At 38.2% G+C, this 19,078-nt stretch overlaps 1 protein-coding gene across 1 annotated transcript in view; it reads right to left on the minus strand.

Moving 5' to 3' along the window:
• Positions 1–19,078, minus strand: part of LOC124603938 (pre-mRNA-processing-splicing factor 8) — a 101,370-nt gene that overhangs the window by 11,678 nt on the left and 70,614 nt on the right. Inside the window, exons 25-35 of the mRNA XM_047136437.1 lie at positions 14,536–14,862; positions 14,278–14,447; positions 13,999–14,146; positions 13,787–13,915; positions 7,703–7,863; positions 7,424–7,615; positions 7,089–7,283; positions 3,111–3,396; positions 2,852–3,025; positions 2,554–2,747; positions 2,194–2,409 (exon numbers count right to left, since the gene is read on the minus strand). Of these exons, the coding sequence (XP_046992393.1) occupies positions 2,194–2,409; positions 2,554–2,747; positions 2,852–3,025; positions 3,111–3,396; positions 7,089–7,283; positions 7,424–7,615; positions 7,703–7,863; positions 13,787–13,915; positions 13,999–14,146; positions 14,278–14,447; positions 14,536–14,862 (2,192 nt within the window). The remainder of the gene's footprint in view (positions 1–2,193; positions 2,410–2,553; positions 2,748–2,851; positions 3,026–3,110; positions 3,397–7,088; positions 7,284–7,423; positions 7,616–7,702; positions 7,864–13,786; positions 13,916–13,998; positions 14,147–14,277; positions 14,448–14,535; positions 14,863–19,078) is intronic.

Below are 19,078 nucleotides of genomic sequence, written 5' to 3' on the forward strand. Positions count from 1 at the left end.
AGTGGGAACAGGGAGCGAGAAAGGAGAGGAACACAGAGGGGGAAAGATGGGTAGGTGCACTGGCAGAGAGCAGCGCACAATAAGCGCAAGAGGAAGTGAACTGAGAGGAAGTGATACAATTGGGGGGTCGGAAATCGCTGGATGAAGGGTATGGGGACAATACATTACTGTATGTTGAGGCCGGGGTGATTTTGGGAGTGGCGAATATGTTGTAAGGATAACTCCCATCTTGCGCTGTTCATAAAAGTTAGTGGTGGAAGGTGTGAAGTAGCCATTGAAATCAAGCATCTTATGTTCAGCTGCATGTTGTGCTACAAGCTGGTCCACTTTGCTCTTGGCCACATTCTGGTGGTGCTCATGCATTCTGGTGGACAGTTGGTTTGAAGTCACACCAATACAAAAAATTGTGGTATGACTGCAGCAGAGCAAGACATGGCTGCTTTTACAAGTGGTCTGAACTTTGATTGCATAGCATAAGCCAGTGAGAGGACTGGAATAGAAAGTGCTGGGTGGGTGGATTGGGTAGGACTTGCACCTGGGTTTTCCAGTTATCCACAGGGATATGATCTCTATGGCAAGGTATTTAGACTGGGAGTGGCATAGGGATGGATCAGAATGACGTGGCAGTTGAGTGGGCGACCAAACATCATTTTAAGAAGGGGGAAGGATTTTTGAGTATTATGTCCCACATTTAAGGGCATGATGATAGATAATCGAAGACCTGACAATCGATCGGAGCCTGGGGTGGTATTTGGTGATGAAGGGGTGCTCCTTTGTATCTGATTCTTTGGAGTGGTGAGGGGCTTGAGGTGTGTGGAGATATGGCATGAGAATATGTTTCCAGACACAGTCTGAGGGCCAGTGTGTGTGTGTGTGTGTGTGTGTGTGTGTGTGTGTGTGTGTGAAGGCCTTTGTGAGACCTTCAGCACACCAGATAAGGAAGTTCTTGTCACATGCTGATATGCTGCCCCAGGTGGTCAGACTGTATGGGAGGGATCTTTCAGCATGGAATGAATGGCAGCACTGTCAAAATTCAGATACTGTTGGTTGTTAGTGGGTTTAATGTGGATAGGGATGTGGATGGGAGCAATCATACAGACAAGGAAATCAACATCCAGGAAGGTGACACACTGAGTTAAGGAGGACCAGGTGAAGCGGATGGGAGACACTGTGTTAAGGTTGTGAAGAAATGAGGATTCCAACACCCTAGTCCACCCTATGCTACACTTGATCTCAGCCCTTGGTCCTGTGGGAAACCCTGGTGCAATACCAGCATAATCCACCCACCCAGTACTTCCCATTCCAGTTCTGTCACATGCGTATCCTACCCCATCAGAGGCTGGGGCAGCTGTGAAAGCAGCTGTGTCGTATACCACTTCTGTTGCAATCATTGCACAGCTTTTTATATTCATGTTATGGTCCACTACGATGAATGGCCACCACCAAATTTTGCCAAGAACAAAGTGGACCACACTGTGGCACAACATGCAGCTGAACATAGCATACTTGATTTTAATGGCTGCTTCACAACACGAGCCATCTGGCTCCTGCTCTCCACCACCAGCTTTTCTGAACTGCACAGGTGGGAGTTATCATTACACAACATTCTCTGCTCATGAAATCATCCTGGCCTCAACCTGTGGTAACCTACTACCTCCAAATTCTCCACCAATGATTTCCACCCCCTTTTGTCCTATTATTTCCTCCCAATTCATGTCCCTTCATCCTCATTGGGTGTCACTCTTTACCAATGCACCCACCGGTCTTTTCCCCATCTCTGTTCCTCTTCTTTTTTACTCCCTTTCCCCCTCCCTTGCCCATAACCTCCCAATGCTACACTCAGCAACCTTCTCTTGCCACCATCTAAGACCCAACACACACTGCCAGACTGCACCAACTTCTCTCCACACCCATACCCTGCTATCCCTCCCCCTTACATGGCTCTCCCCATATTTCTGCTTCTGTCTACATTATACAGCTGCAGTCCGGCCAGAGAGGCCAGAGACAGCGGTCATACGTGCCTGACATGTGCTTGCTGTATGAATGTATTTGTTTCCCTTTGGTTGAAGCCTTGGGCCAAAAGCTGAATGTGTAACCTACTTTTCATTGTGCCTGTCTGCAAATGAATGTGTCATCTTTACAGTTTAGCAGTGACCTATCCTTTCCATAATATTTTAAAAATTTCTCAGATACCTGAAGGTCTGGGTTTCATAGTTTGAGGTGGTTGACGTGATGATCTCATCTCCATGTTTATTTACAGTGCGTGTCGTCGTCGCCGTCAGCTGAGACTGCTCTTTAGTTTGTTTTTCAATCTCTGCTATCTGTTGTCGCTGCGCTGAAGGTGCACTGATTTCCATGCCCAAAATTATGTCTCTAATTTCAGACTGGGTGAGAGACGCGACATTCACGCTACATAGGAAAATGGAGAATATTTAGAAAGTCTGGCAGGTAAAGATCTGAGATTACTGATACAAAAAAATTTGAAAATTATTAAAGGTCTCAGATAATTTTTGAAGATACAAGTATTAGGAAAATTAACACTTCAGAGCTTACTTGTTTTTCTTGCCATAATCTGCCAAGATTAGATCCTTCAGCTGTACTTCAACCTTTATCCATTCTTCATCAGTGAGGGTTGGCCAAATATGATGAGGTTCTGTAATAGTAGTTTTGTCTGGTTTCAAAATGACCTTCGTTCTTTCAGTGTTGACATGAAGAGCTCGAAGGATCAAAATCAACCGTGAAAATGCCTGAAGTTGAAATAGCATATCAGTATCATCACAATTTAGTACAAAACTGAGAATGATCATAAATCATGTTATTTTCATATCCAAAAATTACACTGTGTACTTACAGTGTACGATGAAATAGTTTTTAACCAGTCATCATACAAATTAAATAAAACCATCTGAGGTTCTGTTGCCTTCAAGATTAAATCACCAAATTTCTCCACTTTAAGGCATGCTTGAAATGGTAGCTGCAGCTCAGAACCTTTGATTACTATGTTTGGAAAATCCAATAAGTGTACCTACAAAGAAGTTAAAGTCTGAGTCAACACATTCAACTATACAAGTTGAACTATAATTCCTAGAAAGCTTTTATCCTATTTTTACCTCAAGGGGATCCAACATTCCCTTCCTAGTAACAATAATTTGCTTTGGCTGCTCTTCAACAGGTAATGATCGAATAAGAGCAGCAACTTCTTCAGCAGTCTTCCATTTTGCCAACTGGCCCAATCGTTTCTGCCCTGCCCAAACTGATGTATGAATTATTTTCAGGAACAACTGGCCTGTGCGGGGATTAAATATGAAAATTGCCCCATTGATTGGCTTTGTTGTTAAATTGCCTTCAAATGTCTTGTGAATGGTTACACGATACACGTTAGTGTCATCAACAAACCTGTAAAAATGAATTTTAGATCAAATGTTATTTGCATCCCATTTTGATGATATGTTGTCTCCTTAAGCAATATGTTGTGCTACATATAAAGGGTGTATCATAATTAATGGCGTAAACGCATGCAGTTGAAAGTACACGATACTAGAAGCAAAGGGTCTAAGTAAACATAGGGTTGAAAATGCATACCTTAAGAGCTATGAACAATTTTTTATCTTCTATACTGTGTAACAAATCTCTTCTACTGCAAACTCTTTGCTTTCCACTTTTTGGGAAGTAGTAGTATGGACCAAAACAAGAAAAAAATGTCCAGTAAACATGTGCTCTAAATTGCACACCTTAAGAGCTATGAGCACATGCTCAACTTCACTACTTGGGAAACACAACTCTTCTAATGAACAATTGCTCATAACTTAAGGTGTGCTTTTTAGAGCAAATGTTTATGGGACTTTTTTCTTGTTTTGGTCCCAAAATGTGGATAGCAAAGAGCTTGCAGTAGAAGATATTTGCTTCACAGTATCTAAGATCAAAAATTGCTCGTAGCTCTTAAGGTACGCATTTTCAACCCTATGTTTACTCAGACTTTTTTGCTTATAGTATCGTGTACTTTCAACTGTGTGTGTTTACGCCATTAATTATGATACACCCTGCACATGTATTACCGATTAAAACGTCAATAGATGATTGCAACTGAACACAATTAACTTCCACATTGTTTAATTTATACATACTTCATGTGCCAAGTACATTTAACATACATTCACTACTTCGAAGTCTATGAAAAAAGTAAATGAGTATCTAATGTGCTACAAAAACTCCCACTGACATCTCTAGTAGCACAGTGCACCACTAAATAGGAAAGTGTGGCACTGTTGAGAAAAGATACAAACTGACAAACTGAACTAATTGCTTCAGTCAATGTACTAATATTATTCACCATATTGCATCAGACAATCGGACAATGTGCTGTAGTCATGAAGGAAAAAGAAGAGAAAGTGCGTGGCAGTGTAAAAATATCTTATTGCTCTACACTCAGAAGACTGTTTAGCTCTACTATATGCATTGTAATAGATGATATGTAAAACAATCATAATAGCCGATCTGTATTAAATGTGATTTCACAGCAGTCAAATACAATGTCACTGGGTTGAAGACAACCTAGATGATCATAGTTTTTCCATTTCCCTGGACATTAACCACTGAAACTTAACACGTTATGTATGGGTCAAAGGTAATGCAAATACTCATTATGGCAGAATAACGAACAATTGTATCACATAAACACAGCTGCAAAAATGGAGAAACATTCAGTGGTGGTGGTGGTGGTGGTGGTGGTATGATGCAGAAGAAGTGGCCATGTCACTGTTTGCTCTGTTGATTGGTCTGTGGTCTGGTAGTGGGTGTGTAGCAGTTTCCATGCTCCTGATTTTTTAGGGTATTCAAACTGACAAACCGGTTTGTTACATTTCAGAAATTTCTCACCCTATATCTATTTGAAGGGAGCACAATCATAATCCTGGCAGTCAGTTTTCTTAAATGTGATGTTTGTTGAATGCTAAAATTTTATATCTGACTTGACGCAGCTTAGCTGCTAAGGACATTACACATACAAGGAATGTTCTAAATTGAAAATAAATAAATAAAATAAAAAATTGGTAATATGAAAAATTTAGTTCAATATTTTGTTATTTGTTATCCGTCAGTTTTGATGGCGACCGAGTTTAGACTTGGAAGGAAAATCAGCAATGGCCGTATTTTGTTGTTTTATTGTCAGCAAAATCTATTTTTGGTCATTTAGTGACCATCCTCAGTGCTGTAATATAAGTTTATGTGATCGCTCTAAGCTTGTGGTTATAACTTGATACCAGTGCCTACCAATTTTAATTGTATATTACAGCACTGAGGATGGTCACTAAGTGGCCGAAAATCGATTTTGCTGACAATAAAACAACAAAATACGGCCAATGCTGATTTTCTTTCCAATTCTATCCACTATTTGGTCGCGGTGCACACAACACGCCATAGAGTCACCAATCAATAAGAGTTTAGACTTTTTCTGTGCACCTACGTCACACATTCTCCAACAGTCAATAAGTGTTCAGCAGTGTTACGAGTGCAAAGCTGTGAATGTCGTAGCCAATGTGGGCACTACACGTGATCATAGTTTGTTATTTGGTGAACTTTTCTTCCACTTGTTGCAGGCTGTCATAGTTGATGGTGGTAAGCGACAAATTCTGCATAGGCAAGCAAGAGACATACTTTCTTGAAACGCGAAGCACATGTATGAGCGTACTGCAACTGTCACTTCTCATCGGCAACACTGCAGTCCCAGTCCAACAGATCTGGGCACTGTTTAGTTGCAACATCATTGTTAACTCCAAATTTGCCTCTGCAGAAGACATCAAGTTCCTAGTCATTTAAGTATTTCCTCAACTTTATATGTTTACAATTTGTTGCACATATTTACCCAAATTTAGTTTTAACTGGTTATTTTATGGGTATATTTATTTCCAGGGAAAGTGATACTGTGAGGGGATCCTGAAGTGATCCTACAGATACGAGCGGAAATTTGGAACAGGATATTATTGAACCTGTCAACCACAATAGTGAATCTGAACAGTCACAGGTGGTAGATGACAGTAAGGAAGTTGCTGCACAGAATGTTACAGCAGATAACTACACATTTTATATTGGAAAAGACAATGGAAATTTATGGATTACACAGTCACTAACTGCAAGAAAAAAGTGGTAAAAGCATTACAGGAATTTTTCGTGGTCCGAAAGGGACTGCTAAAAATGCACATACGTATTTATATGCATTTTATCTATTTATCACTGAAAACATGACAAGACACCACAGCTTATATAAACAGGTGGATTTGGGAAAAACACAGCGATAACAACTGTATTAGAGCTAAAGATTGTAAAGGCCCTACAGTAGAAGACATTTATGTTCCTTTTTGGGGCACTGGTTTTAATTGGCATAAAGAAAGCAAAGTATGCAAAATTGAAGTGAGCAGTGGGCATTTAATGGTACTGGTAGGATTACCTTATGGTCACTTTTCAATTATAAACAATTCCCCCTTCTCCTTCTTGTGCTGATAACTGCGCAGTTGAGCACCCCACAAACCAAACAAACCACTTCTTCTTAGAGCAATTAGGTTTGAGAATATCGAAACCAGAACTGAATGAAAATCTACAGATAAATTGGCACCTCTTAATGAGTTTTACCAAAAATTTGTAATTAACTTTATTGCTCGCTTTAATGTCTTTGGATTTGTTGCAACTGACATCATGCAAAAACTGTGTAAACAATGTCTGGAACAGGCATTCTCATCAGAACATTACATTTCTCCTGTGACACTAGTGACCAGGAGATAGAGATTTGTTCCGACTGAAAATTTTTATTGATGTAAACCACTTTAATGTGGCTGCTTTTTGCCTATTTTTACAGTTACTTCCTTGTTTATTTACAATAATAAATTATTAATAATGACAAGCCGTTTTACTTCAATTTTATCCCCTGGTTTGTCTAAAAATAGAAATTATGTGAAGGTAAAATCATTCTGTAAATGCTGCGGCGTGCCCGCTCATATGAAATCAAGTGTGCTGATCACAAAGTTAACATCAGTGGATAACAATGTTAAGTATTGCATTTATTGTTGTACTAGTACAACAGTAGTAACATCACTCACCAAATGATCTGGTTTGAGAAGAGCTCTCCATAATTCTGCGATGACAAGTATGGCTCTGTGGGTTCTGATGAATACAACTGAAGTGCTTTTCTGATACGCTCCCGTAGTACATAAAGGGCAGGGTTTGCTTTCATAATTTTGGCCATAGCCTGCTGTATCAGAGGCTTGCATCCTGGATACCAGTTTCCATAGGCGCTGAAGAAAATTACAAATTTTTAGCCTTTTATATGATCCTTTTCTTATAAATATGTGTAGATAACTATACTCTTTCTTTAGCGTCTAAAATAACAGCCTGTTTCACTTTAATTGTACAATAAAAGAAAATAATAATATACCTGTGGAGATTGTATGCCAAGTCAATTGCAATCAATAACCCTGTAGGTGAGGGATATATTGACATGTTGTCCGTTGTATAATCCAAGAACTTTGCACGGGCATATCTTTCAATATCATGCGAGTCGTAATCACCCCACCGCAGCTGAACATCAATCCAGTACTTCTGAGTTGTTGTATTGTCCATCGTATCTCTAAAAATTAAAAATATAATGTACATACAAGGACTCTCAGTGATTTAGAAATATGTACATGTTAAATTAAAAACAAATCATTCTTACTTTGAATCAGCAAGAAGCGATGGCCTTGAAACATTCCATTTGTATGCAGCAAAGAGCAGAATATCAGCGCAAGATGAATTCATCTTGTAAGACTTACGAGGATGAATAGTCTCCTTCTGAACAGTCTCAATTTCTAATGCATCGAGCTCTTGATCAAATACCTGCAAATAACAAATTATTTATAATGCAAGTAAGTTAAAACTGTGCTACTAAAACAAGTTTCACAAAGTACAAGCTATTACAAGATGAAAGATACTTATGAGACAGTAAGAAATTGTCTGATCACTCACATGTACTTCCTGACGTTCATGCACATAGCTGAACTTATTAAAATTAATATTAAATAAGCTTAAGTTCTTAAGTGATATTGTTCAACTCAACTTTGTACTGACTATAAAACTTGTTACATACTCTAAGATAAACATGATACACCACAGCATAAATTATCAAAAGTTAAAGGAATTATTGCATACAAAAATATTAGCATACTTTGAAACAGAACACATGATGTACACAAATATGAAAATGCTGAGAATATTTATCAAGTTAACAAAAACCAAACAGCTCTCCAAGTGGCTCTGTTGACAGGAAAGCATCCAAGAAGAACTTGTTAATGTATATTATGTAACATATTTTGATTGCAGGAAAATAGAATCTACTTAACAATTAGTATCACGCCCATTGTAAACGTATTAATTTTAGGTAGCCTTTTGCACAGTGCTGTTGGCAATAAGAGCTAAGCATGGATTGGCGAGGATTTAAAATTTGAAATCCAAAAGGCAAGTATGTAATATTAATATATGTGAATGTTCACATAGATAGCTCAAGGCTAAAATCATTGCACAGTACCATTACAAACGATTTGCCTGCACATCAGCATGAATAGTGAATACACCTGACAAACTACAATTATTCAAAAACAAAATATTAACAAATAAAACATTATAATTACCACTTTATTTCATTTATTATATTGAAAAGTGTGGAAGTGGGATTCCAGTGTATACTTTAAAAAACGGCGTAAAATGTGAGGAAAATGTAAAATGTGGGAAATAACTTTTTAAACAATAGAAATTACATATACAATTCCCTCTCGCATTTTTTCGTAGTTTATGTATGATATATGTACATAATAGGCATCAAAATCCTTGCCGAGGACTTGTTTATTATCTAATGAAACTTATCTGAATTTTGTACTATGTTTAGCCACTGATGGAACTAGAACTGGTAACTGCACGGGGAGTAGAAACGTTTGACTTAATTTCATTTCTCATAATGAATGCTTCTGGAGAGCCTACAACTGTGTTATTTATCATTTAAATGATGCAACACTGCATCAGTTACAAATTTTTTCAGGCTTATCACGACACATTGAGAGAATTTATTTTTACTGTCAAGCGCATATATTTACAGAACTATTTTGTGTTATGTCTGTGTGTGTTGGTCGTTTTGCCTCTATTGCGCTGTAATCATGCGTCACTGTTATACGGTACACTGTGCCTCCTCTATTATGCAGAAAACCACACACACAAACCATCACTCTTAACAGTTTGTTTAGAAACATCACAAAAAATACTTACATAAATATTTGCAGTTGACAATAAGAATAAATTCTCGAAACATGTTGTGTTAAACATGGAAAAACAAGTAACTGGTGCCGTGTTTCATTATTTAAATCACAAACATTTGAGCAACACAATGAGAGCAGAGGTTTCAACCAGTGCTACAAGTGGTCAAACTCGAAACATGCGTTCGAGAAATGCAAACATGTTATGATGATCATGAAGCTGCACACACCAGTAGACACAGTTTGTAAATGGTTGTGATCAGTGATGATACAGTTACTCTAACAAACCTAATTATTCTCATCAGCCACCACGCCAAGTCGAAATTGGCAGCGGCAGGAGGAAAGCTATAAATTACTCCCCTTTTACCAACTGCCTGATTCAGATCTACTGAGCAGAGCGCCTAGGTGTCCAAAACTTAACTGCCTCAAGTATGCAAACACTACTTTAAAGCCAACCCCATGCCAGTGTCATTTTATGTCAATTAGATCACTTTTTTGCCACAAGCATCATTCCATAAAATGTAAATCATGGGGAAAATTATAATCACGTTAATCCCAAAATGGGTGCAAATTAACTTTGTGAATATAGGAAATTTGACAAGAGTGATAACAAATGTTACAAAGAAAAATATGCATTATTAGCACAAGACTGAATCAAATGCCCAAGAGCATCACAATGTTAACATTTCAAGCCCCATTCTTCACAGTTAATTTGAATATCTTCTGGATGCACAACTGGTGTCCATGGTTTAGTTGTAATTTTTAATGGTATTAAATTTATAATGACAGATCACATGTGCAATGATTTGTAACTGCCTTCAAATGTATTAATCAAAAGGTAATGACCAATATTCGATAGACAACTGGAACTTATCCAATCTCACCAACTTTCACAGAATGCGCAGTATTAATAGCATAACTTAAGGGGAGTTAGAACACGAAAAAAATAATTTTTTTTTGACATTTTCAGGTTTTTATCTCATTACAAAATTTACAATTTTCTGAATAAAATGTTATATATATATATATATATATATATATATATATATATATATATATATATATATATATATATATCACTTATAAACCCATATGGGAAGTACTTTATTTTATTTTTTAAAATATAATAGACACCGACCGAAAACATTAAAATTTTTATGTGCATTACTTCAAGATCTACTAAAATCGTTAATTTTTTTTATATGGGAGGTTGTGGACTGCTGTGTTATAAAGGTTAAATTGCTTGTTTGTATTCGTCATGTCCAGAAGAGGATGGGCACCAAGTTGAGGAAGTTGAAACAAAGTTTGAGAGGCAAGAAACTTTCTGGTGGTAAAACCATAAAAGGCATGCTGACAGACAAAATGATTGATGAACTACAGCAGTATTATGGGATGGCCATTAGAAATAATACTGAGGATTTGAGGAAAATGAAGCAGACAGTATGGGCTACCTTCTTCCACAGACTGTCAACTGATGATGAACCAGTATACCACCTTTGCCCTCCTGGACCTGACTCGTGGTGCAATTATCACAATGCCCAGTACTCAAACAGTTCATACAGCCATAAACATTCCCTCCCAGCAGCAGTCACAGATATCACAAAAGCTATTTACAGAAATCTGGCAAATCATGAATTACTCAAGAGGTGTCTGCATGGTCAGACTCAAAATACCAATGAGCTGTTCAATAATCTTACATTTACTCACTCACCAAAAAAGGTTTTAGTTGGAATGAAGACACTAAAGTGGGGGGGAGGGGGGTGGGCAGTGATGCTGTTATTGTTTTTAATGATGGCAACACTGGTAGAGTGAAAGTGCTACAGCATACAGGAACTAATCCTGGAGCAAACTGCATCACAGAAAACTTCCTGGCAGATTAAAACTGTGTGCCCGACCGAGACTCGAACTCGGGACCTTTGCCTTCGAGTCTCGGTCGGGCACACAGTTTTAATCTGCCAGGAAGTTTCATATCAGCGCACACTCCGCTGCAGAGTGAAAATCTCATTCTGTATCACAGAACTTGACTAGATGGACAAGATTCGCAATGATAAAGCAGAGTTTGCACCACAGTTGGTCACTTAGGAGTCCAGAAAGAAGAAAAAACTTGGAAAAATATCAAGAGGATGATATTCAGTATGGTGCATGAAGCTTCTGAGTGACTAAAAATAAAAAACATATATTTAGTGAGTTACAGTCTTTTGAAACTTTAGAAGCCATTCCTGAAAATTTACATTTTCTGTTGCATTTTTCCCTAAATCTCAGAAACCACTTCGAGTAGAGTGTTCAAATTTTCAGGGAGTAATAACATACATATCCTGAGTCTACTGAACTAAAAGAACAACATAATGTTATGTATAATTACAATTATTTAGGATAATGTACAAAAAAGTACACAATATTTTAACTGTATAGTTAAAAATTGTATTTCCAAAAGCAGTGGCTCAAATGCAATTATTGTAGTTCAGTAGACTCAGAACACACAGTTCAATGTCCTGTAAAAGTTTCATGTCAATGGCTACAGTAGTTCCTGAAATACAGGGAAGCTAAGTCACTAAATCTAGCATTGTCGGGATAGGGTGTTCCAATTCCCCTTAAAGAAGGATGAGTTACGAAAAGGGCTCTTTTTAGACCCTGGCAATCACCACACAAAATCTATCAAGCAAATGTTGAAGGTATTTCCTGAATTGAAAGCAAGTGACATCAAAAATTCTACTGGAACACTAGCGTGGCTATCTTGGCTTCCAAGAGACATGAGCTATGGTGAAGTAGAAAAATCCGAGATACCACCTAGTAACAAACATCAACATCCTCAGTATGAAATAGCCTGATAGATTCCAAACACTGCTTCTGTACTGCATAACACAGTGTGAAGAACTTCTGAGAAATAAGATTACGCTAGTCTTCAAGCAGTCCATGCTATTGGAAAGTACTTTTACACTATGTGATCAAAAGTATCCGGAAACCCCCAAAAACATACTTTTTTCATATTAGGTGCATTGTGCTGCCACCTACTGCCAAGGTACTCCATATCAGCCACCTCAGTAGTCACTCATTGTGAGAGAGCAGAAAGGGGCACTCTGCAGCACCTCAGTAGTCACTCATCATGAGAGAGCAGAAAGGGGCACTCTGCAGAACTCATGGACTTCGAACGTGGTCAGCTGATTGGGTGACACTTGTGTCATACGTCTGCACATGAGATTTCCACACTCCTAAACATCCCTAGGTCCACTGTTTCTGATGTAATAATGAAGTGGAAACGTGAAGGGACACACACAGCTCAAAAGCATACAGGAGATCTTGTCTGTTGACTGACAGACTGCCTACAGATGAAGGAGGTCATAATGTGTAATAGGCAGACATCTATCCAGACCATCACACAGGAATTCCAAACTGAATCAGTATCCACTGCAAGTACTCTGACAGATGGGAGGTGAGAAAAATTGAATTTCATGGTCAAGGGGCTGCCCATAGGCCACACATCATGGTGGTAAATGCCAAACGACACCTCGCTTGGTGTAAGGAGCGTAAACATTGGACGATCGAATAGTAGAAATATGTTGTGTGGATTGACGAATAATGGTACACAATGTGGAAATCCAATGGCAACGTGTGGATGTGGCAAATGCCCGGGAAACATCACCTGCCAGCATGTGTGGTGCCAACAGTAAAAATCAGAGGCAGTGGTGTTATGGTGTGGTCGTGTTTTTCATGGAAGGGGCTTGCACCCCTGTTTTGCATGGCACTATCACAATACAGGCCTAGAATGATGTTTTAAGCACCTTCTTGCTTCCCACTGTTGAAGAGCGATTCGGGGACGGCGATTGCTCTTTCAACACGATGTTCATAATGCACGGCCTGTGGTGGAGTGGTTACACGGCAGTAACATCCCTCTAATGGACTGGCCTGCACAGAGTCCTGACCTGAATCCTATGGAACACCTTTGGGTTGTTTTGGAACGCAGGCTTCATACTAGGCCTCACCGACCGACATCGATACCTCTCCTACGTGCAGCACTCCATGAAGAATGGGCTGTCATTCCCCAAGAAACCTTCCAGCACCTGACTGAATGTATGCCCGCGAGAGTGGAAGCTGTCATCAAGGCTAAGGGTGGGCCGACACTATATGGAAATCAAGCATTACCGATGGAGGGCACCACGAACTTGTAAGTCATTTTCAGCCAGGTGCCCGGATACTTTTGATTACATAGTGTATATAGATAGCCCGGAAGAATGCTTGTGAGGGAATTAGATTTTTTTATTACTATATTATATTTCCTAGTTCTTTATACCTTGATGGCATTATCAGTCTATATAATAAAAGAAGGTACTGTTAACAGATTGGTTGTTTATACTGATGTTACACACATGGAGCGCTAAACCACTGACCTGGGTAAGTTACTGCAGATCAGTAACAAAACGCAGACTTTGCAGTTGAAAGTGTGATGTTATTTCCCAAATGATTTCCAATAGTACAGAAAAATGTGACAGCTACCAAGACTAAAAAGAATGAACAATTACCTGACATAGATCCATAACAATGGACTCGTGGACCTTCTGCCACAAGTGAGCACGGAAGATTTGAATAAGTGAAATCTTCAATGTTGGAATTTTGCCATGCATGAAAATTCCAGTCAAATCAAGTTGAACCTAAAAAAGAATTCCAAGATAAGATGGAATACCAAACCTTTAACAATAAATATTTACCACATACATCTTAACCATAAACTCACCTGGAAACCAACATAAACATTTGCCCTGTTGATTGTGGGTGACCACCAGAGTGTGAATCGTCGATTTGGTATCTGGTTGAGACCAGATCTCTGGGCATTTGTTAGTTTTTTGTACTTCATGGATTCTTCAAATCCTGAAGCCTTTTCCCTGAATGAGACAAAGGCAACAAAAGCTATAAACCACTGAGCTATCCAGTAAATTTGCAGTATTCAACAAAGAATTACACTGAAAATACACTTGACATTATACACCGAGATCCACCGTTCAGTATTACTTACCAAAAAAGACCTTCCCATGTTGGGAAGTAAGTGCCCTTGAAAAGTGTATGTTCCAAGATTCCTTCAACTCCCCCCAAAGCTTGAATCATATCAGTCCGGTAGTTATTTAGATTCCACAATTTACCATCATGCCGCTGATGTGTCCACCAAAATGGGTTTTGCTTCAAAACCTAGAAAAATGTTTATTGCAATCAGCATTGTGTAACACATTATATTGTCATTTTGAAGTTTGTAACTTTTTACTGTTAACAATCTTACCTGGTACTGCTTGAATTCAGTTCTTATTCTCCAGCCTTTGTCATAAGCAAGAGTATGCCTATCTTTCTGGAAAAGAGTATTTATGCGAGGAATTCCTCTATCCCAGCTGTCTTCAAGATCCTCGAGAGTAAGCCTTCTGTTCTGGGCATTTGCTTCCTGTCTTTTCAATGCATATTCAGCCCACACTCGCTGTGAATCAATAAATTCAGACTCCCAAGGCTGGATGTATCTGTATAAATTAGGGATAAGTTGGTCTTCATCATGGCTCATTCCAGAACGGAAATGTGTAATTCCAACATCAGTCTGCTTAGACCATCTCAAATCCGACTAGAAATAAATAAAAAGAAAACCAATAGTTTAAATTCAAATCACAACAACATTTTTTTTATTTTTATATATTTATTTTCCCATTATGAATGCTTTCTCGTGTTGGAGACAAATGGTCATAATGCAGCTTATTTTGCTACTATCTTGGAAACACTCTTCTTGCTTAAAAACTTTATCTCCCCCCCCCCCCCCCCAAAAAAAAGAAGGAAGAAGAAGAAGAAGAAGAAGAAGAAGAAGAAGAAAAGGCCACCACAGTCCTGTCGCGAACTACTTAGGCAGCTGGGAATACTTACTACTGCTTGTCAATACATCTTTTCTTCTAATGTGCTTTTTATAGAGAACCCTATTCTCTTTGTAAACAATTCAGCAGTTCACATGCATGACACTGCAACAATAACGACTTACACTATCAAGTAAACAATCTGTGCCTGGTGCAGAGAGGTGTCCAAGTACGCAGATGCAAAAGGGTTTCACCTTCTTCCCACTGAGATCAAAAACTTACAGAATAGTGACTCCCTTCAAAACTGAACTATATCGGTTTCTCTTGATTCACTCATTATTATTTCCTGAGGAATTTGTGAAAGAAGATTACCTAAGATAAGATATAGCTGAACAGTTTGACAATTGTCAAAAGTTAATACAAGCGTTGCAAATAGACTAAGCTATTTTGATCAGTTGTTGTGTAGTGCTGATACATATTTTTATCGTATATGAATTGTTGAAGTTAACTGCCCGATAGTTATAGCTGGGCAATATTAATCAAAAAGTTAACTTCACTTATCATTAAGCCATTACCAAAAATGTTAACTTCGTTAAATGTTAAACTGAGACTTCACAGCTGATTTATCAGAAGCTAAAGTTAATCATTAACTCACGAGAGTAAACTTTATGTTGTGGGTGTAGTGAAATGAGCAAGTGAATCGAACATATTACTCGCTCCAGCTTGAGAGACACCACTGCCAATCACTGCAATGCCAAAACACTCTCCAGTGCTTCTCTGTCGTATTAATTGGATTACTGCTACTAGCTACACTGTCGATATCTGAATGGACAAGTTTCATTTCTCTTTTCGGCTTTCCTTGACCAGCCACTGCTGATACTATTTCTTTAAACAATACATATTGAAATTCATGTGGTCTCCCTATGAGCTGTTTTAACTTGTTAAGGCTTGAAGTATGAGCCCAATTGTTGATTTTTTAGGCAAGCACAGTTTACAGTGGAAAAGTATTTGTTCTCCCGATCTGGATACAAAATTAATGTAATCACATAAATGTGGCCATTTATTTTCATCAGCTGTAGATGCTACGACTTGATTCCATGACCTAGTTTCCACAGTCAATCTACTAAAAAAATTTAGTGCTTAACGGGAAGTCGATAAGCAAACAACAATAACCCAGACACCAACATGACCCGAACACGTCAGAACATGATTTAGGCAGGTGGTGCGGCATCATTTTTGACAAATATTAGGTACCTAAGCAATGATTAACAGACCACAAAAAGTTCATGCAAGTTAAACAGTCCATTAAGTTTTTTTAAATTACCTTAAAAGTTAATCTGCTACTCAAAGAGTTAACTTTGTTGATTATCGATTAATGGATTAACTGTCTTATGCCCAGCTATGCCAATAGTACGAAAACGACCATGCCCGCCAAATTGTTCTGAACATATTACTACTGAAGAGTGAAGATGATAATTGATTAAATATTAATATAGGTATTTTATGTTGATAATGTTAGTTTCCATTCATTTAGATGTTGTGCAGCGTTTGTATATGAGGGCTGTTCAAAAAGTATCCAATATTTTTTACTGTTGAAACCAACAATGGTACTGGTGTCCTTATATGCTCTACCTTTGTAGGCACACATAGTGCATCAAATTTTGTTTTAAGCTTGACGATTCTCAAGTTGAACGCTTCGCATAATTTGAAAGTGTTTGGAGATGAAGCAATGGGTACCACACAGATAAAGGAGTGGTACAACCACTTCAAAAATGGATATTCATTAATCAAGAGAGAAGCACTTTTAGGTAAGTCCACAACATCTGCTAATGAGTTTTTATTGCTCATATAAGGACCTTGGTGATGCAGGATAGACAAATCAATGATCAGAAAACTTGCTGACAATGTTAACCCATGAGTGCACATGCTGTTTTTCATAACACAAGCAAGCACATGGTGTAAAGATTAGCAGCTTTTATGTTAACAAGGTAAACATGTACAAGCAAAATCACAGTTTAATATTAGTTTCATTAGACAATAATAGAATAAACTTACATAATTTGAGCTTAAGCACTGTTTTATTAAACGATAATGGAATAAACTTCCATCATATCATTCTGTTGCCTTGGACAGGTGTTACTGAGACAGTAATGACCCATTCGAAGCACTAGATACTGCAGTCACTTAAGATCCCAGCCAACCACTTATTCAATTACCAACTATTTCGGAGACAACTGCCTCATTGTGAGATTGTGCTGCTAGCTCATGATCTGGGTCATTTTCTTGCACTGATTAATAATATTTTCTTGCCTAGCTTGTTTTGTATTTTGTGTTATTGCTGCTCACTTGGACGTATGACAAAACAATTTATCATGGTTTGCTCAACTAATACTGAAGGAATAAATATGGGCTTGCAACTGTGAAACAACAACCGAACCGTGCAAAACCATTCTATTTGTGGTTGGTGCGCTCACTTGACGGTTGAAATTAGTAATGGATCCACTCACTCTATTTTAACAAAACAGTTGAACCTCAGGAGGATCTCAGCTAACAACTGAACATAAGAAACTTTGTTCAAACAGGACATGCTAGACACTGTGACCAACTTTCTTAACACAGTGATCACTGGTAATGAGTCCAGGGTTTGTAGGTATGAACTAGAAATGAAGTTCCAGTCATTGCAGTGGAAGCATCCACCATACTCAAGACCCAAACAAACTGAGGCAGGTATGCAGAAATGTGAAAATTATGCTGACTGTCTTGTCTTTGACTCCATTGTGCGGGCCATCACAAGTATGTCTCAGAAGATATTGATGTCAATAAGGAATACTACCAAGAGATTCTGTGTCGCTTTTATGAAGCAGTGAGATGTGAATACCCAGACTTAGAGGCAGCAAGCTGTTGGTCTCTTCACTAAGGTAACGCACCTACTAATCGTTCTCAATTAGTTCTGAGTTTTTTGGCCAAACACGACACAGATGTGGTTTGTCCGCCACACTAGTCTCCTGACCTAGCAATGAGTGACTTCTGGCTTTTCCTAAACTGTAAAAGATTCTGAAAGGGACCAGACTGTGAAACAGGAAAGACATTGTGCAGAATTTGATGGAGCAGCTGTGCACCATACCAAAAGAGGCTTACCACCGATGCTTCCCACTATGGCAGCAGCATTGGGAAAGGTTTGCAGAAGCTACAGGGGACTATTCTGAAGGTGACTAGGGTCAAAACAATTATACCTGAGTAAAGATTGATTTTATAAATAAAAGTTGAATACTTTTTGAACAGCCCTTGCATGCATTTTTATTGAAACTATCACTGAACTGACTGCCATGTAGTATGACAACCACCACATCTGTTAACTGTTATAAACATGTCACTACTGAGGAGTGAAATAAATAATCTTTTATTGTTTTATTTATAACAAAGTAATATCTGCAGAGTCAAATTGTAATTTAATATACATTTAAACATATGTAATCACAATTTTGACACATTACACATGATATAAATACTCATAAATAAATAAAATACAGGAAAGGCAACCACTCACATATTGTGGATGATGAGTGGGAGCATAGAAACACATAACAAGAAACAACATTCACAATAGCTCTTTTTCTAGCAAAAGCACGCACACACACACACACACACACACACACACACACGGCCAAAGCAATGCTTGCATTTGGGTGTATTTGTGGTTAAGTGTGCGAATGTGTGTACTATTACTAGAAAAAAAGCTAGTGCTTGAAAGCTAGTGTGACTGCTGTTTTCTGTTATGTGTTTCTATGCTCCAAGCATTGATTCACTATAGGTGAGTCGTTGCCTTTCTTTATTTTATGTAACCTAAATTATTTAACAATATACAAAAAAATAGAAAGTATGTAAGTAGCATTGTTACACATCTATGTTCCATTCATCAATTGGTTGCCTATCCACATTTAAAACTGCAACAGCAATTTCTCATTCATCCAGTCCACTATTTTTAGCAAAGTTTGT

This window comes from Schistocerca americana, chromosome 1 (assembly GCF_021461395.2).
Source record: "Schistocerca americana isolate TAMUIC-IGC-003095 chromosome 1, iqSchAmer2.1, whole genome shotgun sequence".
NCBI classification, from domain to species: Eukaryota; Metazoa; Arthropoda; class Insecta; order Orthoptera; family Acrididae; genus Schistocerca; species Schistocerca americana.